Below are 23099 nucleotides of genomic sequence, written 5' to 3'. Positions count from 1 at the left end.
GCAACTCCTTGTTTGTAAGTAGGAAAAGATTCCAAGCTCCAATTCAGACTTTACAATCCATTTCTGTTATCTCTCTTTATTTATAATAGCATGTTTAAACAGAACTTGTCAGCAGCACTTAGAGAAAGCAGAGTAAAAAAAAAGGAAGGGGTGGGGGAAGAAGTTTTAGTTTCAGCACAGAGAAGGATCTCTACTTCTATGGCCAGTGAAGAGTAACAGATGTATAAAGATAATGCCACCTTCATCCTAGAAGCCACCAGCTGGGACAGTTCTCCATAACTGTACACATGACATCCACGTAAAGTTACCTATCTACATGTCGGCTAACACTTTGCTTAAAAGCAGCCACAGCTGCCCCCTGGTCCGGCAGAGGCCCTCTTTTGTAAGCTGTGTTACTGAATGCATACCCTTCAGATGGAGGATAATCAGAGATGCTGGGATGCTGGAAGAAAGAAAAACAAACGAGATTAGTTGTCAATTACATAAAGTCTGCCAGAGATCTTTCATTGCATACTATGCATAGCCATTCTCTACACATCTTCCACAGAACTGTCATTGCATTGTTGCAACCTGAAAAGTTGAGTCCATACCATTTTTCAACATGGAATGGCCTGGATATTTTAACAAGGAAAAGCTATTGGGCAGATGCTCTGACTGGTACATGGAATGCAGTGGTGGGCGGGTTTCCATTTTTTTTTACTACTGGTTTGCTCGTGCATGCGATGCTTTTGTGCATGTTCAGAAGCGCCCGGGTGAGTGGGTGGAGCCTCTCACTGCCGCCACTACCTGTTCGCCCAATCCGGGCCGAGCCAGGAGCAACCCACCTCTGATGGAATGATATTCCCAGCTCCTTGCATCCCAAGAAATCTGAGCTAGAAATTGATGAATTATAAATTCATAAAAGCTTACAAACAACTGGGCAATACCACATTCAATCATCATTCCTTATAAAGAAGGAAATGTGTCCTACAGATCAAAATTGTGTGTGTGTGTGTGTGTGTGTGTGTGTGTGTGTATGTGTGTGTTGTGTGTGTGTGTGTGTGTGTGTTTTCCAGCATAACTCTGGAATGCCTCGAGCAATTTCAACCACATTTGGTACCGATGACTTACACTCTGGAAAAGAAATACTGTGGGGGTAAGGCACCCCTAATACCCCTTGGGGTGTGTGCTCTGTTAAGATGCAGCTTGTTGTGCCTTTCAATGGATTCTGCTGTACAACACATGGAGTTGTCATGGTAACGGCTTCCCAGTACTCCACAAGGGGGCTCCCTCTGGTAAGGGGGAAGATCCAACATTAGAAATTACGTTTGGTCTGGGCATTTTCTCCCTATAAATAAATACCCCTGCAACGCCGGGTTATCAGCTAGTCATCTATAAGTCTGGAAATCTTGAGTTTTTGAAGGCTACCCTTAGTAGTTTCATATGGGCTCAGATCTTCTGCAAGTAAAGCAGGGGAAGATCTGAAAAGGGAAGAGGGGGTGCCAATTGTTTTAGAAAGGGGGTTTGGGGTGTGAAAAAAACAGAACAAGCAACTCCTAAAAACAATTGTCCTTCGTACAGTTTCATACAGGAACTGATAAATAAGTCCCGCTATTTGCAATAGCAATAATAGCAGTAGACTTATATATAGGGCTTTCAGCCCTCTCTAAGTGGTTTACAGAGAGTCAGCATATTGCTCCCAACAATCTGGGTCCTCATTTTACCCACCTCGGAAGGATGGAAGGCTGAGTCAACCCTGAGCCGGTGATATTTGAACCGCTGAACTGCTGATCTAGCAGTAGCCTGCAGTGCTGCATTTAACCACTGCGCCACCTTGGCTCTTATTTGTATATGAGAACACTAGAATCTCCAGTCCATTTAGCTCTGAACGAAGTTTGTAATCTACTACAGTACAAAAATATAAATCTGTTTTTCTTTCCCAAAATGACAGAGTAGGCAAGAAAGGGAGGAGGAGGAGGGGGAGGAGGAAGTAGAAGTGAATTGGAAAGAAGAAGAAGAAGAAGAAGAAGAAGAAGAAGAAGAAGAAGAAGAAGAAGAAGAAGAAGAAGAGGAGGAAAAAGAAGCAAAAAAAGGGGATGAAGAGGAGGAGGAGGAGGAAGAAGAAGAACCACCACCTGGTGGGGCTTGTGATGCACCCACTTAAGGATATCTTTCCCATGATACTTCTTTACTCTAGCAGTATTGTTTTGAACCTGGAGTCTTTTGAATGTTTTAGCACTGAGCTATGATTTCCTTTAGAAGGGGAATTCAGAACCTGTCAAATTATTGGTCCCATTGGATCAAATGTCACACAGGTTGTTATAGTTACATAAACTAATTAGCCAGCCTTGTCAATGGAGGAATGGACATCACTCCAAAGACCGCAAACCACAAAATGATCTTAAATCATTGCAATAGGATTTAATACAATATACAATACAATACAATACAATAGCAGAGTTGGAAGGGACCTTGGAGGTCTTCTAGTCCAACCCCCTGCCTAGGCAGAAAACCCTAAACCATTCCAGACAAATGGCTATCCAACATCTTCTTAAAGACTTCCAGTGTTGGGGCCTTCACAACTTCTGGAGGCAAGCTGTTCCACTGATTAATTGGTCTAACTGTCAGGAAATTTCTCCTCAGTTCTAAGTTGCTTCTCTCCTTGATTAGTTTCCACCCATTGCTTTTTGTTCTACCCTCAGGTGCCTTCTCAAGCCCAGTTTATATTTTGATATGGCAAGGCTCAAATAAAACCTGCTCAGAAGACAGGGAAAAGGCACACAATGGAGCTCAACAGAGATTAAGCTAGGACTAATGTTCAAGAAACAGAATTTCCTAGATTTGAAGTCAACGCTTAGCTCTGCGCATTAAGCTGTGTAACCATGGCAGCAGTATGCATGCTGTTAATTCATTCAAAGATGCTTTTTTTCCAAAATAAAAAGAGAAAAGAATCTGTTTTCTTAGTAAGAACAAGGCATTTTTAGGAAATACCTAGAGTTAGAATACATTGATATTTTTCCACCATTCAATCACAGTACTCATGAGACTTCAGTCAAAGAATACCAAAGGAAGGCTAGAAAGCTTTTGTGTTGGCATTTTTCTGGTATTATTGATCACAAAGACAGGTTACAATCAGTTATCATAGACTACTAGTGCGGTATGATTAAGAAAATGTATGCTTATTTGTTTCTCCCATCCAAGATTCTCATGGGATGGAATGGAATAGAATAGAATATGGAATGCAATAGAATAGAATATGGAGTGAAATGAAATGGAATGGAACATAATATGAAATAGAATTAGGAAATGGAATCGAAAGTAGAATAGAATAGAATATGGAATGGAATGGAATAGAATATGGAGTGGAATGAAATGGAGTGGAACGGAGAATGGAATGGAATAGAATATGGAATGGAATAGAACATGGAATGGAATGGAATAGAATATGGAATGGAATGGAATAGGAAATGGAGTGGAATGGAATAGGAAATGGAATAAAAAGTAAAATAGAATAGAATACAATAGAATAGAACAGAATAGTCAGATCAGAACAGAAAAAATGTATTTGCCTTATTGGGAATATTTTTCCCCCACTACCCAATTCATTTTACAGTCCTGCATTTCAGATCCCCTCCATCCCACTCATTCCATCCAAGTGCCAATCAAGCAAGCTGCAGGGATTTTCAGACCGACCAAGGTTGCTTAACTGACCTTAATGCACAAATAAATAAATAAACAAAGGGGGAAGAAATAAGGAAGGCAGGGAGATGATAAAGCGTGCTGCTCTTCCTTGTCAGGTTGAATTTAATTTTCCTTTTCCAGCCCTGTCAAAAATGATTGCCCTATTGACTCTGAAGGACGCAAACATACTTATTTTTGATTTTAATCATAAACTAGGCTTCTCCGCTGAGTGCCTCCAGACACACCACGCTTGTTAACTCTCAAATTCTCAGCGTTCTCAGAACTCCAGTCCCATCTAAAAGGTGTCAGGCTGCAGAAGACACATACACACACCCCAAAAACATCACACAATGGTTTCAAGGGATTCACAAGTCAAGCCACACATTGGCATATTGTCACTTTTCAGGTGGCAGGTGCCATGGCACAAAAGCATGTGCTGGAGTGAGATGCTGAACTCCGAAAAGTAGCTTGTTTGTTTGTTTCTAATGAACCCAAACCTCATGACAGTTGAGCCTTCTTGCCAGAAACCTTGTGAAGGCTTGCAAAGGTTTGGTGGCCTTTTGAGATTTTATTTAATTCTGGGATGCCATAAATGCCACCCAAGGGTTATGTAAGCACCACACACTGTTGCTAAACTGCCCAGGCCTTGACATAAACCCTTTCTGCAGTTGGGCTATTGAGAATAAAATATATGGTTTTCCGTACCTCGATTGACAATCTTTTCATCTCTTGCTTCCTCTGTTGTTCGGCCACATTGGCCACCGACTCAGCCAACTGGTTGAGTTCTTGCTCATTTGGGGCCCCCATGAAGCTCGGCAAAGGAGGCTCCCAGCCGTTCCTGAATCGGGGCACATAGGGTGGGATGAAGTGCTCTTTGGGCCACTCAGCTCTGCATTTAAGACAAAGGAAAGTAACATCATAATTTAAAACCTTTACACCAGTGGGAGTAAAGTGACAATTGGATTACAAAACAGCAAGTCACACACACACACATTACGTTATACAAAGGAATGTTCTTTTTTCATGACGACAATCTTCCCTTACCTGATGCTCTCTATAAATATGTTGGGATGACAATCCCTGTTACTTTCAGCCATTAGTGATCATGACGGTTGGGTGTGGAGGGAGCATTAACCCAAAAGATCAGAAGACCATCCAGCTCAGGGGTCTCCAACCTTGGCAACTTTAAGACCTGTGGAGTTCAACTCCCAGAATTCCTCAGCTGAGGAATTCTGGGAGTTGAACTCCACAGGTCTTAAAGTTGCCAAGGTTGGAGACCCCCTGATCTAGCTGGAGAAAGCAACTCCACTCATTCTATTTCCTACAGAGGCTTCTGCCCAAGAGGTAAGGGAATTCTGAACTCAAGCTCTCTTACATACACAAAGGGCTACAGACATGAATTCCAGCATATCTGTAGCTCCAAATAGTATTTTTGGAAGCAAGAAAGAGGACCTTAAGGAAGCTGGCTCCAATTTCTTGTTACAACTGTATGGGTAGTCCCCAACTTACAATCTTTCATTTAGTGACCATTTGAAGTCACAACGGCACTGAAAAAAATGATTTACGGCTGTTTTTAACACTGATGAGCACTGCAAAATCCAGCCATTTGGCAAATGATTCATATTTATGACAGTTCAACATCCTGGGATCATGTGATCACCTTTTATGACCTTCTGACAAGCGAAGACAATGAAGAAGCCAGGTTCATTTTACAACTGTGCTACTAACTTAACAACTGCAGTGATTCATTTAAGAGCTGTGGCCAGAAAGTTCGTAAAATGGGGCAAAATTCACTTAACAACTTTCTCACTTAGCAACAGACATTTTGGGCTGAATTGTGGTTGTAAGTCAAGGACTACATAGAATAGACAACAATTTCCCTTAAGATCCCAAAAGTCTTTTACAACCTAAGATAGATTAGATAGATAGATAGATAGATAGATAGATAGATAGATAGATAGATAGATAGATAGACAGACAGACAGACAGACAGACAGACAGACAGACAGACAGACAGACAGACAGACGAGATAGATAGATAGATAGATAGATAGATAGATAGATAGATAGATAGATAGATAGATAGATAGATGATGTAGATAGATAGATAGATAGATAGATAGATAGATAGATAGATAGATGATGTAGATAGATAGATAGATATAGATAGATATTAGATATAGATGAGATAGATAGATGAGATAGATAGATAGATAGATAGATAGATAGATAGATAGATAGATAGATAAAAAGATAGATAGACAGATAGATGATATAGATAGATGAGATAGATAGATGATATATATGAGATAGATAGATAGATAGATAGATAGATAGATAGATAGATAGATAGATAGATAGATAGATAGGATAGATAGATAGACAGACAGACAGACAGACAGACAGATGATATAGATAGATATATGATATTAGATAGATATAGATGATATAGACAGATAGATAGATAGATAGATAGATAGATAGATAGATAGATAGATAGATAGAGATAGATAGATAGATAGATAGATAGATAGATAGATAGATAGATAGATAGAAAACTGATAGATTAGATAGATACAGATAGATAGACAGATAGACAGAGATAGAGATATGAGATTATCTAGCCTCATGATGGTAAAGCTACGGCAGGAGTGCCAGAAGTGGCACACAGAGCCATCTCTCTATTGCCTGTTGTTCTTCCGGTTCCAGCAGGTCTTCAGATACACAGGAGTGCCGAAAACCAGAAGAGCAGCCGCCCGGTGCACATGTGTGCATAGGGAAGATGATCTTCCGGTTTCCGGTGCATGCATGCTCACTATTCACCAGGTCTTCTAGTTTCTGGCATGCATGCGCTTGAGAAGACCAGCTGGCCGGTGCGCATGCCAGAAACCAGAAGATCATCTTCCCAGTGTGGGCATGCGCACTGGGTGGCTGCTCTTCCGGTTTCCGGCACGTGTGTGCGTTCCCATTTCGGCGCTTGGAGCCGAAAAGGTTCACCAACACTGATCTAGCCTTATATTCCCATTGAGAATACTGGGATCAGAAGGTTGAATACTGATAGAGAAAGAAATTCAGCAAGGACATTTTTGTGACTAAAGTCTGCCAATATTAGAGTACTCTAAGCATCTTCGGTCTACTACATCATTAGATATTTTGGAATGGAATGGGACTTGAATGCATTGGAGCAATAAATAAATAAATACAGGATGAGTTGAGAATGTATGCTGATGTTTGCGCTCAATTTATGGGAAAATAAAGACTGTACAGCCAAATGAAAAATGTGGCAATACTTCCACGTTTCTTATACTCGTGAGATGAGATTTCAACAGCTTCCAACTAGACAATTATTTCAGGAATCGGTGAAAAATATTCCATTGAGATCTACCCGCTCTTCCTACTCGAGGTTGTGCATTAGAAAGCCCAATTTTTTTTCCCTGATCAGAGGCCCTGCACAAAAATGCCATGGCATTAATTTATCCCCATCTTCAGATATGCAGAGCACTATTCTCAAAAATGAATCAAAAAGACAAATGCCAATTAGGCTTAAGGAAAAGCCCAAATTAATTGCATGCCGGCATGGCTTCTGTTCTTTTACAAGCGTGGATGGGAAGTTTGAGAAGACATTTTTAACTGTGGTGATTGCGTTTGATGGCAACGGGGGAGATGCCCTCTGGCCTCCAAGTTCATTCAAACGAATACAATTTCTTCAATAAAACTTTCATCCTCTCCTTATTCAAGGTAGTATGAAACTTCTCCCAGCAAGCTTAGAACCCTGGGGGCTAAACACACTCTGAAACTCTTCTTGAAATGGATTGAAATGGAAGCAACGCCTGGGAGAAGAACATCTCCCATCACCTCCGTACAGGAGAATATTGTTACCAAGTATGTGACAACCAAGGACAACAAAGAGATAGGGTGGGGGGAATCTTCTGTGTTCTAAAGTTCATTCCTGGCACATTTCAAAATCAGTATGTCAGCAGGAACTAAGAGGAAGTAGAACATTTTTCTTTCTATATATATAAAAATGACTCCCTGTGTGTGTATGTTCCAGTAATATTCAAGAATGCTTTGAGCAATTTCAACCAAGCTTGGTACACAGATGACTTACTCTCTGGAAACAAATACTGTGGGGGTAAGATACCCCTAACACCTCCCGGGAGTGTTTTCTGTTAAAGATACAGCCTGTTGTGCCTTAAAATAGCTTCTACTGTACTGCCATAAAATGGCTTCTATTGCACAGTGCAGTGAGTTGTCATCGTAACAGATTCACAGTACTCCACAAGGGGTCTCCCTCTGGTAAGGGGGAAAATCCAACATTAGAAATTATGTTTGGTCCGGACATTTTCCCCCTATAAATAAATACCTGGGTAACGCCAGGTTATCAGCTAGTAGAATATAAAATAAGAGAGTTGGAAAGAATCTCAGAAATCTTCTAGCCCCATCACCTGCTCAAAAAGGAGACCCTATATCAGAACATAGAATATGGAAGGGACCTCAGAAGTCTTATAGTCCAACCCCCTGTTCGAGCAGGAAACCCTATACTGTTTCAAACAAATGGTTGTCCAGTCTCTTTTTGAAAGTCTTCAGGGATGGAGCACTCACAACTTCTGAAGGTAAGCTATTCCATTGGTTCCATTGGAACAGAGCGGAGGTGGTGCAGTGGTTAAATGCAGCACTGCAGGCTACTTCAGCTGACTGCAGTTCTGCAGTTCGGCTGTTCAAATCTCACCGGCTCAGGGTTGACTCAGCCTTCCATCCTTCCGAGGTGGGTAAAATGAGGACCCGGATTGTTGTTGGGGGCAATATGCTGACTCTGTAAACCGCTTAGAGAGGGCTGAAAGCCCTATGAAGCGGTATATAAGTCTAACTGCTATTGCTATTGATTGCTCTCACCGTTAGGAAATTTCTCCTTAGTTCTAGGTTGCTTCTCTCCTTGGTTCTTCTTGACTACTATGAGGGACAAGAAAAGACTAGGAGATAAGATCTTCTCTCCGCTTTTTAAGTGGTCTCCTTAAAATGAACTTTCAATTTGAAGGGGAGTAAAAGCCTCAAAACACTGAGAACTTTCAATGCTATTCATATTCCTCTCTCAATAACCACAGCTCTGTGGGGATCCCTCAGCAAAAACCTCCCCAACAGATGGGCTTTGATTGCAACTCCCCAGGTGCCATACTAGCTTGGCATTCTGGAACATTCCAGATCAATAAATCCAGGGAGTAGAATTTGGGGCAGTTTGCCTATCCTCCCCCAATGAGGATTTCTACAGGATATCTCTGTATCAAGGACAGTTTTCTGGGTAGACAACATTAGGTAAAGGTAAAGCTTCCCCTTGCACATATGTGCTAGTCACTCCCGACTCTAGGGGGCGGTGTTCATCTCTGTTTCAAAGCCGAAGAGCCAGCGTTGTCCAAAGATGTTCTCCAAGGTCATGTGGCTGACATGACTAAAAGCTGAAGGGACACCCAACACGATTACCTTCCCACCAAAGTGGTCCCTATTTTAATGCTTGCATTTTTACATGCTTTCTAACTACCAGGTTGGCAGAAGCTGGGAAAAGCAATGGGAGCTCACTCAGTTATGTGGCACTAGGGATTCAAACAGGGGTGGGTTTCTCGCCCCGTTCCAACCGGTTCGGTTGGAACGAGGCCGGTGGTGTCCTCGCGCGCGCGCAGCGCACGCATGCGTACTAGCGTCTGTGCGATGCTCCAGCTGCTTCTGGAGGATCGCGCAGGCACTGTATGCGTCCTGCGCATGCGTGGAAGCGCAGAATTCGGCAAAACCGGGTAAGGAGCGGGCGTGGGTGCGCGGGCGCGGGGGGGGGGAGGCTTCGCCGTTCCCGGAAGTTACTTACTTCCGGGTTCGGCGACCAACCGGATCGCAGGGACCGCCACGAACCGGTTGAAACCCACCCCTGGATTCAAACCACCAAACTGCAGACCTTTCTGATCGACAAGCTCAGCATCTTAGCTACTGAGCCACCGCGTCCCTAAATATTACAGTGGAGTAAATAAAAAGAGGAAGCATCACAGGTAGTCCTCGTCTTACAGCGGTTCATTAAATGACTATTTGAAGTTGCAATAGCACTGAAAAAAGTGACATGACCATTTTTCACACTTACAACCGTTGCAGCACCCCTATAAATTACATGATCAAAATTCAGATGCTTGACAACGGTTTCAATTTATGACAGTTGCCGTGTCCCAGGGTCATGTGATCCCCTTTTGCAACCTTCTGACCAGCAATGTCAAAGGGGGAAGCAAGATTCACTTAACAACCGTGTCACTAAATTAAGAACTGGTGTGATTCACTTAGCAACTGTGGCAAGAAAGGTCATAAATAGGAGCAAAATTCACTTATCAAATGTCTCGTTTGGCAACAGAAATTTGGGGCTGATCGTGGTCATATGTCGAGGACTACCTGTATGCTGAAACGGCATGCCTACTGCACGAATTAAGAATTATGGTGGAAATTCTGTCTTATCTCATGCTTTTGGCTTTCCTCTTTTTTTTTTCCTGTACAGAAAACATTTCATTCCTTTTTGCCTGTGTTTCTTGCAATCATCAGTGTCAAGAATGGATCTATTTACAATAACCCTCAATCATTTCAAAATTTATTAATGGCTGTAATTACACACGCATAATTATCTATGTATGGGCCTGTTTTAATGCATGCTGACAATCATGTAATTATGATCACTGATTTGTGTCACTCTCCAGCCAACCGGATTCAGTCTTCATTATAAAAGCTGTGAGCATCTGCTCAAAAATGTCTATTGATTTGTGTGATCAATTAGCCGATAATGGCTCATTGATGTATAAGGAACCTCTTCATATCGAGAGGCTTTGCCAAGAGGCTTCTGAATTCTTGCATCGGGAAGAAAAAACAAGGAAACTGAAACATTAATAATTGAATTAAAAAAAAAAACCCCAACAATATAGTTTTTTTTTTCTTGAACTTATTTCATGATGGAAACTAATCAAGGAGAGAAGCATTTCATTTCATTTCATTTCCCTTTATTTGTATGCCGCCCTTTTCCCTGGGGGGACTCAGGGCGGCTCACAGTTCAAAAAGGGGGGGGGGGGAAGGACAAACAATTTTCCAACATGAAGACAATACAACATATTAAAAAGAAAACACAACAGTCACACAATTCGGGTGGGGTTAGAATCTTAACCCCAGGCCAGCCGGGACAGCCAGATCTTTAAAGCGGCGCGGAAGGACTGGAGGGTGGTGAGGGTCCGAATCTCCACGGGGAGTTCGTTCCAGAGGGTCGGAGCAGCCACCAAGAAGGCTCTCCTCCAGGTAGTTGCCAGTCTGCACTGGCTGGATGATGGAATTCGGAGGAGGCCTAATCGATGCGATCGTATCGGTCTAGTGGAGGTAAGCAAGCTAGAACTAAGGAGAAATTTCCCGACAGTTAAGACAATTAATCAATGAAATTACTTGCCTCCAGAAATTGTGAATGCTCCAACACTGGCTGTTTTTAAGAAGATATTGAACAACTATTTGGCTGAAATAATATAGGGATTCCTGCCTAATCAGGGGGTTGGACTAGAAGATCACCAAAGGTCCCTTCCAGCTCTGTTATTCTGTTCTATTCTAATATGAAGGATGTACAGATTGGTGGGAAAAAAACCCCAAAATGGAAGATACGCCCATGAAGTTTTACACAGTTCAAATATATGAATTCAACTCAATTGTTACCTGGCTTTGGTCCATGCATTCCCTAGAGATACCCAGAGTTGTCCTTCTTCACTTGTGACAATGCAACGTAAAAACTCGATGGTGTCTTTCGTCAGAAGGGGACTGAGCACTGTGCTAGCAAGCTCAGGTCCTCCTGTTGTCTGTACCACCTACAAGAAATAATAAACGTACATTGAGATAATGTTAATACCACTTTATAATGCCTTAGTAAGGCCACACTTGGAATACTGCATTCAGTTTTGGTCGCCACGGTGTAGAAAAGATGTGGAGATTCTAGAAAGAGTGCAGAGAAGAGCAAAGATGATTAGGGGACTGGAGGCTAAAACATATGAAGAACGGTTGCAGGAACTGGGTATGTCTAGTTTAATGAAAGAAGGACTAGGGGAGACATGATAGCAGTGTTCCAATATCTCAGGGGTTGCCACAAAGAAGAGGGAGTCAAGCTATTCTCCAAAGCACCCGAGGGTAGAACAAGAAGCAATGGGTGGAAACTAATCAAGGAGAGAAGCAACTTAGAACTGAGGAGAAATTTCCTGACAGTTGGAACAATTAATCAGTGGAACAGAAGTTGTCTCCAGAAGTTGTGAATGCCCTAACACTGGAAGTCTTTAAGAAGAAGATGGATAGCCATTTGTCTGAAATGGTATAGGGTTTCCTGCCTAGACAGGGGGTTGGACTAGAAGACCTCCAAGGTCCCTTCCAACTCTGCTATTGTATAAGTAATGTGGTTGCTTACAGAATAAAGCCAGTAGTGGGTATGCCCTGTTATTTAGCAGAAGTAGTTGGGTAATTAAGACCATCTCCTCCCACTAATGACTGTATGACTGTAACTTTGTGCTTGTATCCTTACGATTTATATTGATTGTTTTCTAATATGATTAAGTGTTGTACCTTATGATTCTTGACAAATGTATCTTGTCTTTTTATGTACATTGAGAGCATCTGCACCAAAGAGAAATTCCTTGTGTGTCCAATCATACTTGGCCAATAAATTTTTTTATTCTATTCTATTCCTGGTTTTCCTTTCAAAATCTATGTATATGAGGATTGGAGTTTTTGTTTTTGTGTATCTTAAAAGGGACAAGATCCTTTGCCTTGCATACAGGTTTTCCCAAATGTGTTTTTGCAAAAAGCAACTGGACTTTCTCTGTTTTTCTTTGAAGACTTTGGCTTCTCATCCAAGAAGCTTCTTCAGAAATGAAGAAGAACCTGAAGAAGCTTCTTGCCATGAGAAGCCAAAGTCTTCAAAGAAAAAACAGAAAGTCCAGTTGCCTCTTGAAAAAGCCCTTTGGGGACAACCATGACCTGGATGACTGAGAATCTCCATAGACATGCATACAGGTAATTCTCAATTTATGACTGGTCATTCAATGGACTGTTCAAAGTTAGGACAAAGTAAAAAAAAAAGTTTTATTTACAGCAGGTCCTCAAAGTTACAACTGCCACACAAACCCTGTGGTCGGGTGATTGCATTTCAAACACTTAGCAACCTATTTGCATGCATGACTAGTATGAATCCTGTGATCAGGTGATTGCATTTTACACTTTTTTGCTGTTTTCTGACAAAAAATACCGATTGGATGTTAGATTTCGACTTACCACCATAGGATTTAATTAACAACCACATGATTTGCTTAAAGACCAAAGCAACTTGCTTAAAGACCAATGTAAAAATGGTTGTGAAATTGAATGCGACCATGTGGTGACTTGACTTACCACTACGACCCATGACCAAAATTCCAGGCGTATGGAATGTTTTGATTTAGGATTAAAATTCTAAAAATTGAGGACTACTTGTACTTGGTAGATTAAACTCTGTAGATTAAATGTGAGTTTTAAGTTTTGAAATGTAAGCTCAAAATGTTGAACTCTTTCTTGATTCTGGGCCAAAGAAAACCCTTGGAATTGGTAAAATTGACTAAAATACCATCGAGGTGTTTAAAAACAGATGAGTCTTTTTTTTATTTCAATGTGGAGTAAGCTAGCTTTAAGGAAGCCAATAAAAAAAAATAAGGTTTTTATTTCCATGATATACACCCTACCCTCTGCATTCAACACTGCAAATTCATCATGGATTAGGCTGTGATGCACTCAGAGAAATAAACTGAGTCCCTAGATATTAAATAATATTTCAGACTTACCATATTTAGAGGAGTAAACAGAAAGTGAATCAGTTCAGGTGCACTGGGATTCTGGATGTGTGACTTTAATTTAGCCTGTGAAAGGTAAAAAGGGAGAGTTATGGAAGAGAGCTTAGGAGAACAAAGTTCAGCAATTCAAAAGGGCATTTGAAATATTTCAAACACAGTTCATGCCATAACTCAGTTATTGATAAAAGGTAATTTAAATTTTTATAATGATACGCCAGCTAAAATCTCAAAAGTTTATATATTGATACATATTCAATGTTGTTATAAATAAGTAAATAAATAAATAAGAGATAGATAGATAGATAGATAGATAGATAGATAGATAGATAGATAGATAGATAGATAGATAGATGATACATACATAGGTGATAGATACATAGATATATATGATAGACATATATAGTTAGATGATAGACAGACAGATAGATAGATATAGAGAGGTAGATAGGGAGAGATAGGTAGATAAGGAGAGAGAGAGAACTGAGATATAGATAGATAGATAGATAGATAGATAGATAGATAGATGACAGACAGACAGACAGATGATAGATAAGACTAATCTTCTGATCAATCTAATCTACTCAATCTAATCAAAAATTTCTTAAACTAAATAAGGATGTATTTAAGCCATAGTTTTCTGAATAAACCAAAGGAAATCTTTTAAATCAGCAATGCAGTCATGACTTGTTTATTGCTGATATTCTTTCTCTCTTTATTTTACCATTATAAAGAAAAAAGATGAGTGAATAAAAAGAACTAGGTGTAAACCACAAATAAATACGAATTCTTGACTTAGATATTGGAAAATGAATGGTTTATGCAAAGAAACTTTCAGAAACTAACAAAGGCTGGTTGGGTTATATCATTCTGATGCAGTACGTATGTTTTTAGGGTCAATTCCTTAATAAATATTATTTCAAGGTTTATTTATTAAAGGCAATATTTTCAAGAAAAAATTCAAGACTTTTTTTTTAAGAGTTAGCCCTGGCTGTCTCTCTTAATGTTTCAGTTCTTTGCTATCCACCCTGCAAATTTTAAATTAGGCATTGATACACAAATGAAAAGCAACAGGGATCTAAGGCAATTCAATCATTATGATGTATATTACTACTAAAATAGTCCTCTTTCTATGCTCTAGAACAGGGGTGTCAAATTCACGTTGTCACGTCATCACATGACATATTGCGACTTTCCCCCATTAGCTAAACCGGGGGTGGGGGTGGCCACTGTGTGAGGCATTCAGCCCATGGGCCATGAGTTTGACATCCCTGCTCTAGGATCAGTAACAGTGATAGTTTAAATCAGTGGTGGGATTCAAACAAAATTTACTACTGGTTCTGTGGACGTGGCTTGGTGGGTGTGGCATGGCACAGCTTGGTGGGCATGGGAGGGGAAGGATACTGCAAAATCCCCATTCCCTCCTGATCAGATGGGACTCAGGAGGCAGAGAATCAGAGGTGGGTTCCTACCAGTTCGCACCTATTCGGTAGAACCGGTTAGTCAAATCTACCGAACCGGTTAGAAGAGGTCCCACCAGTGGACCCGGAAAGCAGGCCACACCTACAGAAGAGGTTCCAAATTTTTTTGAAACCCACCACTGGTCCTTGGATATGATTATTCTACACTCTCATGCTCATATTTATAAAACTCAGGGCCTCTGTGAAAGGTAAGGATGACTACTGCATTTGTGGTGCAATCAGAACATTGCGTGTGTTGAAGTTGTTTTAATGCAAACCAAAGATGCCTTTTAAAAAACAAGTTTACATCCTATTCTTATGCATGCCAGTGCTGTGTGTGAGGTAATTTAAGATGGTTCTGACAAGTGTCGTCGGCATCTTCATATCCGGTCACATGGGCGGCAAGCCACTCTCTCAAAGGAGGCCACACCCACAGAGTAGGTTCGAACAATTTTTGAAACCCTCCACTGCAGAGAATAGATGGGGGCGGGGGCAGTCAGAGGTGGTATTTACTGGTTCTCCCAACTACTCAAAATTTCCGCTATTGGTTCTCCAGAACTGCTGAATACCACCTCTGATGTGCGTGCCAGAACACGGAAGAGAGCAGCTGGTGATGGCATTCTTGCCCACAGAGAGGGTTCGGCATGCCAGCTCTGGCCTGCATGTCATACATTTGCAATCCTGGGATTAGAAAAATGATGATCAAAAAGAGAAAGAATGCAGAGAACATTAGAACACCAGCAAGGAGGAGAGTTAGCTTAACAGTTTTAAATAGGATATTCTGCCTTAGAATCCATCGTGATTTTGTTCTTGTGCACCTCAAGAGTTATTCAGATGTGGGATGGTGCCCATCTGAATCAGTGAAGGAACTGTCAAATCATCAATGTGGTAGGGGAGCCTTCCTCTCTGATTTCCGATTATGAATGAGAACTTAGCAGTGGAAAAATAGAATGTTTATGGAGTGTATTTTTTAAAAGTTTTATTTACAAATTACAAATCACAAAATGAAGTTATTGTTTGCAGCAAAAGGAAGAAGAGGGTGAAAGTAGGAATATCGCAACTTATTTTTCATACTCTCTGAAGCATCCTAGAAAGATTCTTGTGTTGTAGCTTGAAAAACAATCCTACAAAAAGTCCTGGAAGCAATACTTTAGCTGAGTGTGATGAAATTTTTTAAAAACATATTTCTAAAGAAAGTGAGCTCTAATACCACTATATGATCACCCCTTTAGATCGTTTCCCTTTTGTTCTAAAACAAACAATTCAGAAACAGTTTGTACAATTGCCAAGAAAGTATGTTCCGTTAAGGAAATCTGAGTTGCAATTTACAGGAAAGCTGGTGAAATTCACGGTGGCAGATTGTAGCAACAGATTTAAAAAACAAATTGACTATTGCTATCAAGGCTTCAACAAAAACCTGGAATTGCTTGGTGTAGCCAGCTCATAGTCACTTACCAAAAGGTTGAAACCATGCTTAAATTTTTGCAAACAGTCCACAAATTCATCTGGAGATGGAGGCTTTGCACGGAGAGTTAAGACCCCCTCTGGTGAAAAATAAATAGAAAAATGAAAGCAAAATGACTTAGAGGAGTACCTATAGAAATATTTTCATCATTGGCAAAACAGGAGGATCAGATTCGAGACTGAATGGGATGCATAAACGGACTGTGTAGCTGCGAGTATCATTTTGCATGTCCTCAATAAACTATAGAAGCAATGGAGTCCTAGCTCAGTCCTTTGGCTAATGAGAGAAAGTGTTATCAGCAAGAAGCTTTTAAAAGTTGGCAGCCCGTTCTTCATATACATTTATTCTCCTGCAACTCACTCTGTAGAATGGTAATAACCAACCTGCCCCCAAGTTAGTATCCTCTAGGTGCATCTCCCAACTCCCATGACTTTTACATTCCCCAGTCAACACATATCCATCCTTAAGACACGAGAGGGGGGGATGGATGGAAAGACAGGAAGAGAGGCAAGAGAGAGAGAGAGAGAGAGAGAGAGGGAGAGAGAGGAAGGGAGGGAGGGAGAGATGGAAAGAGAGGGAGAGATAGCGATGGAGAAAGAGAGGGCGATGGAGAGAGAGAGATGGAGAAGGAGGGGGAGAGAGGGAGGGTGGGTGGGGGAGAGAGAGAATAAGAATCAGCTCAAGTCAATCCACCAAAGGATGAAGACTTTTTCATTGAAGATTATGGATGTAATCCACTACAACATCAGCAACTTTAACATGGACTTCAACTCCCAGAACTCTCCATGTGTCCTTCAACTCCCAAAATTCCACAGTCAGCATGCTGGGCTGGGGATTCTGGGAGTTGAAGTCTACATAGCATACTGGGGTTGAGAAAAACTGGACTATTGTGGAATAGTAAATCAATAATTTTCCACTTTGACCTATGGCTGAGAATGAATAACTGGCAGCTAGCACCTGTGCATGAATCTCCTCATTCCTGTACCTTTGCAATAGCAATAACAACAGTGTTTAGAATTATGTATCGCCCCTTAGTGCTTTTCAGAACTCTCTGGGTGGTTTACAATGTCATCATATTACCCCCATCATATTGCCCCCAACAATCTGGATCTTCACTTTACTGACCTCAGAAGGATGGAAAGATGAGACATCCTTGAGCCCGGTCAAGATCAAACTCCAGGCTGTGGGCAGAGTTTGCCTGCAATACTGCATTTTAACCCTTGCACAGATGCAAATTATTTTGTTCTGAAAAAATTTGCAAATCCCACTTCAAGAGCGGGGAACTCCAGCATGAGATTGACTGTTTGAAACATTTTTTTGAAAATGTAGGGCTTGAAAGAGATCATCTCTGTTCCCGGATGAAAAAAAACCCACTTCCAAAACACTTGAAAGAGCCCATTTTGCACTTGAAATGGAACATTTCACAAGATTTCATACTCCAAACTAACACACCCTGAATCCAGACAAAAGAGTTAATTGACTCAAGATGGATGGCTTACGGAAATTCCATTTTCTTTGTTCTGCTGAGTATGTATGCAAACGAACGACAGAATAGAGAATAGATCATCTGCCTCTTCTTTTCAACATTAGTCAAACATTAAGCATCAATCTGACCCCAAACACAACAGGAGTGTTACACTCCTGTCGTGTTTGGGGTCAGATTGATGCTTAATGTTTGACAGATAATGATTGAAGGGTAAGGTCTGTTGAACTCTGCCCAATGCTACTACTTATCTAACTAAACAGAGGAACTCTGAACAGTTCAGCCAAGTGAAATGTGATCAGAAAACTACTGAAAGAAGAAACAATTTTCTTCCTTACCACCTGGTCCTTTCTTCTTATTTTTCTTGCTTTTCTTCCGCTTTGAGAGTTCCGTAAAAGCTTCTGCTGCTTTTTGAAGCTTGGTGACAAAATATTCAATGTCATCCAGAATGTGATTCAGGATTTGCTAAGGAAAATAGACAGTTTATGAATGGAAGGAACGTCATCCAAAACGTTGCAGTGTTGAGTTGGGAAGAATGAGAAATCATTGCAGAGAACCTGCACATTTATCTACAGAAAGGGACACCTTGTAAAGTGGAGATGACCAGATATTACCATATCGCTGGAGTCTAGATTCTCTCCTTTGTTCTAAAGCTGGCATCAATAAAAGCTCTGTGCTTGGTTAAGATTAGAGAGTAATTATTTGAGATCTTCCCACGCACAATCTTGACTTAACTGTATTCTTTCTGGGGTGCTAGGGCAGAGATGGCTAACCTTTTTGTTGCCACGTGCCGAATGCGAGCACACCCATAATGCAATGCATGAGCAACCCCCTCTGCATGCGCCCCCTGTGCACAATCCCTGTGTATGAGCACAGCCCCACACATGCGCACGTCTCATGCATGCGCAGCAAAGACCTGAAAACCAGCTGGCTGGTGGGAGGCGCGCGCGCATACGCAGTGGAGCTGAGCTGGGGCGACAGCTCACATTCGTGCAGAGAGGGCTCTGCATGCAACCTGTAGCACGCATACCATAGGTTTGCCATCATAGTGCTAGGAAACCTTTTTTTAGCCTTATCTCAAGGCAAGCAATTATGAACTTACAGTATAAAACTATTTCTGCTCTAGTTAACAGTTGGGGTTTTTTTCCCCCCTACATGGTTATGAAATGAGAATCTGGATTTACTTAAAGTATTTTTAGCTCTCAGTACAAAGAGCAATTGAAGGCCAAGGCACATGCAAATATAGTTCTACTCCGCCTCCTTTCTTTTCATTCGGTCCTGAATTAAGTTTCTATAGCAGTGATGGCTAACTTTTTTGCCATTGCGTGCCAAAAGTGGGGGGGGGAGCGTGGGGGGGTTGTGCACACGCACGCGCACACCCATAATTCTATGCGCCCTCCCCCATTTGGAAATTGGTGGTTCGAATCCCTAGCACTGCATAATGGAGTGAGCTCCCATTACTTGTCCCAGCTTTTGCCAACCTAGCAGTTCAAAAGCATGTAAAAATGCAGGTAGAAAAATAATAAGCGTTCCAGGGAAGGTAACAGTGCTCCATGCACCTTCAGCATTTAGTCATGCCAGCCACATGACCACGGAGACGCCTTCAGACAGCTCTGGTTCTTTGGCTTTGAAATGGAGATGAGCACCGCTCCCTGGACCCAGGAACAACTAGCACATATGTGCGAGGGGAACTGTTACCAGCCAACTTTCCCCGCCCCCACCTGTATCGATCTTTCTCTGAAATCCACATCTGGAAAAGGAAATTGTTATAAATCATAGACTGCATTCCGAGTTTGTGTGGCAGCACCCTAAGTACACAAAGATTCCCAGTTCTTTCTTAAGTACAAGGAAAAGAACATGCTCTCAGGATTATCAGCAACATAAAAAAAAAAAAGACTTCCGGGGCAGATGCTGGAGAAGCTTCCTTCTGATAAGCTCTGATATGAAAACCGCTGTTCAAGGAAGAAAGTTCTTGGTTTTAAAGAACCTAAGCAAATTCACCTTCCTTTTTTCCCCAATATACCTTCAAATTGTTTTCATGCTACAAGACCAGCTCCATTACTTGGCCTACAGTAAGTAGCATTAGATGCTATATTAGCTACTTGTCCAATTGTTGTTGTTAGTTGCGAAGTCATGTCCGACGCATTGTGACCCCACGGACAACATTCCTCCAGGCCTTCCTGTATTTTGCCATCCTCTGGAGTTCATTTAAGCTCACGCCTACTTCTTCGGTGACTCCATCCATCCACCTCATTCTCTCTCGTCCCCTTCTTCTTTGGCCCTCAGTCTTTCCCAGCAGGAGGCTCTTCTCCAGGGAGTCCTTCCTTCTCATTAGGTGGCCAAAGTATTTGAGTTTCATCTTCAGGATCTGGCCTTCTAAAGAGCAGTCAGGGTTGATCTCCTCTAGGACTGACCGGTTTGATCTCCTTGCAGTCCAAGGGACTCGCAGGAATCTTGTTCAGCACCATAGTTCAAAGGCCTCAATTCTTTGGCGCTCAGCCTTCCTTATGGTCCAAATTTGACAGCCATACATTGTAACCGTACTTGTCCAGTAGGAAGCACTATGCTACACCTACTTATTGTGTGAACTGGAACTCTTCAGACATAGAAGAGTTCTTCTAACAGGGGCATTTAATGGTCATGTGATGCCTCCTACTGTTCAGTAGTTAATATAGCATCTGGGTCTTTCCACATCCTCTATACATCCTTATCAGGCGTACAGTCCTCCACCTCACTCTTCCTTACCTCAACTAACACCCTCCATGTAGTCATTCCTTAGTTCCAAGAGGGTGCCAGACAATCACACTGCAGTTGCTAGGCAACTGAAGGATGTCTTTTTCATCTGACTCCCAGGGTGGCTTCACACTTTTAAGAAGAAATTGTGGCAGGAGCAGGCAGCCTAGTAAACATAAAGCATGGAAAAACAGACCCGTTTCCCCCAAACTTAGCCAGAAATTATGCAGATCAGGATTCTTCACCTTCCTTTTTTTTTTTACACTCTTGACTGCTGAAAAAAACCTCAGTTTTAATCCAAATCAACACAAATCACAATATTGCCTGCTGTTGGACTTTTCTTGCAATCTGGGAAGATACCGGTTGCTTCCCACTGCTGGCCAGACCGGTAACGAAACAGAATCGGAGCCTAAAAATACTCAAGGGAGCAATCAATGCTGGGACTTGATTGAGAAATAAAATTAAAAGTCTCTGAAATAAAGCATGTTGCTCATTAGGGAAGAGGCAGGGAAGCACCTGAGACTATTAAATACTGAGCAGAAGCCAGCATGAAGAAAAGGAGGTAGTGGCAGGTGGTTATTTAAGCTCCTCTCCATAACTGAAGTATTGGGCAGCTTCTAGATGGAATTTTGGAATAAATGACCTTAAAGGTAAGGGTTCCTCTCACACATATGTGCCAGTCGTTCCCGATTCTAGGGGATGGTGCTCATCTCCGTTTCTAAGCCGATGAGCCAGCATTGTCCGAAGATGTCTCTGTGGTCATGTGGCTGGTATGACTAAATGCCAAATGTGCATGGAACACTGTTACCTTCCCACCAAGGGTGGTTCCTATTTTTCTACTTGCATTTTTTACCTGCTTTTGAACTGCTAGGTTGGCAGAAGCTGGGACAAGTAACGGGAGCTACGCAGCGCTAGGGATTCGAACCGCTGAACTGCCAACCTTTCTAATTGACAAGCTCAGCGTCTTAGCCACTGAGCCACCAGGAATAAATGAGTTTAGGAACCAGTAAATGACTTCCTATTTCACAGCCCTGAACTTTACTGTTGGGAGGAAAAAAATTGTGAATGGACAATATCTACAGCCCCACCCAATTTGAGGAACATCAAAACATCTTGCAAGCAATCTCTTTGGCCACTTACAACATCTCGGTCAATCTTGGCTGCCATCATTTCAGCTGATTCTTCATGCTCATGGTATTGCTTTGGTTTTTCACCTGAAGAAACAAAGAGATGAAGAGAAGCTTCCTCCAGGGGAGAGAAACTGTGGCTGTGATTGCCCCCAACAATTTTAACAAAGTTACTGAAAAATGTAGTGTTTGCACAACATACTAAGATTGATTGGCTTTTCTCTGAATGAAATAAGAAAGTCTACACCATTCAACAGATAACAAATGTGACTTGGAAGGTATTTTTTCTTCACTGGTATTGTGATTTGCAGCTTCTTCCAATCAACATCCAACTCAATGGATATCATGGAAGTTTTTGTCCTTGCATATTTTAAGGCCATTGCTTTGAACACAAATTTGGCCACCAATGTCAATTGTAAAAAAAAATGTGATGATTGTGGCTTAGGGTCTTGTGAGAACCTAGGTGATCGGATAAGCTTATCATTCAATCTCTCATGTGACCTGGAAAATATATTAATTCAGTAATGAATGAATCTGGCCTATGAAAGCTGAAATAGAACATCAATGGTTACATATTTGGAAAATGTAAATGGAATTGGAAGAAGAGAGCAGGGTCAAGTGCCCTACCCAAAATGCATACCCCATATTTAAAGAAGTATCGTAATAGAAGCCCTTGACCCTATTATACATCCTAGAGATTTCAGTTATTGGGGGAATACAGGAAGCAGGACCTTGTAGTCATCTTGAGAACATAACAGTTGCCTATCGTCAATAAAGAAATATGCACTCAGCTTGCTAAAGCCACAAAGCATAATTTTGCTTACTATTCTTGCAAAAAAAATCCACAAATTTCTATCTTTTAAGCCTGAATTGAAGCAATGGTCCCATTATTTTTGCTAGAAATCCAATTTCAATCTCCTTATTTAGGTCATCCAAATATGATGCTTGCAAAGAAGATTTTTGCTGCAGGCTTTGTCTAGCGCAGGGGTCTCCAACCTTGGCAACTTTAAGACTTGTGGACTTCAAGAGTCCACTGGCTGAGGAACTCTTAAAGTCCACAAGTCTTAAAGTTCCAAGGTTGGAGACCTGCTTTAGCCTTGATGCCTAAGATGGTTGAGATGGAGACAACTAGAAAGGAATGTAGACTTCCTGTGCTGTAAAGTATGAAATCCACACAAGGGACTGAGATTTGGGAAACAACATTTGGCCAAAGTCCAGCCAAGCTCAATGCCAACATCTATGGGTACATACTCAACAACATGATGGTTGCATCCACATGATATACTGAACCACGAAGTATCCAGCATTCATCTGAATCCT

At 41.4% G+C, this 23099-nt stretch overlaps 1 protein-coding gene across 1 annotated transcript in view; it reads right to left on the bottom strand.

Moving 5' to 3' along the window:
* Window positions 1–23099, bottom strand: part of EPS8 (epidermal growth factor receptor pathway substrate 8) — a 182974-nt gene that overhangs the window by 33142 nt on the left and 126733 nt on the right. Inside the window, 7 exon segments of the mRNA XM_032220802.1 lie at window positions 408–442; window positions 4366–4549; window positions 11365–11513; window positions 13506–13580; window positions 16427–16515; window positions 18258–18384; window positions 21793–21866. Coding sequence (XP_032076693.1) covers window positions 408–442; window positions 4366–4549; window positions 11365–11513; window positions 13506–13580; window positions 16427–16515; window positions 18258–18384; window positions 21793–21866 — 733 coding nt within the window.

The sequence above is a fragment of the Thamnophis elegans genome, chromosome 7, assembly GCF_009769535.1.
Source record: "Thamnophis elegans isolate rThaEle1 chromosome 7, rThaEle1.pri, whole genome shotgun sequence".
Classification (NCBI taxonomy): domain Eukaryota; kingdom Metazoa; phylum Chordata; class Lepidosauria; order Squamata; family Colubridae; genus Thamnophis; species Thamnophis elegans.
The sequence above is the reverse complement of the archived record's forward strand: the minus strand, read 5'-3'. Positions and strand labels throughout refer to the sequence as shown.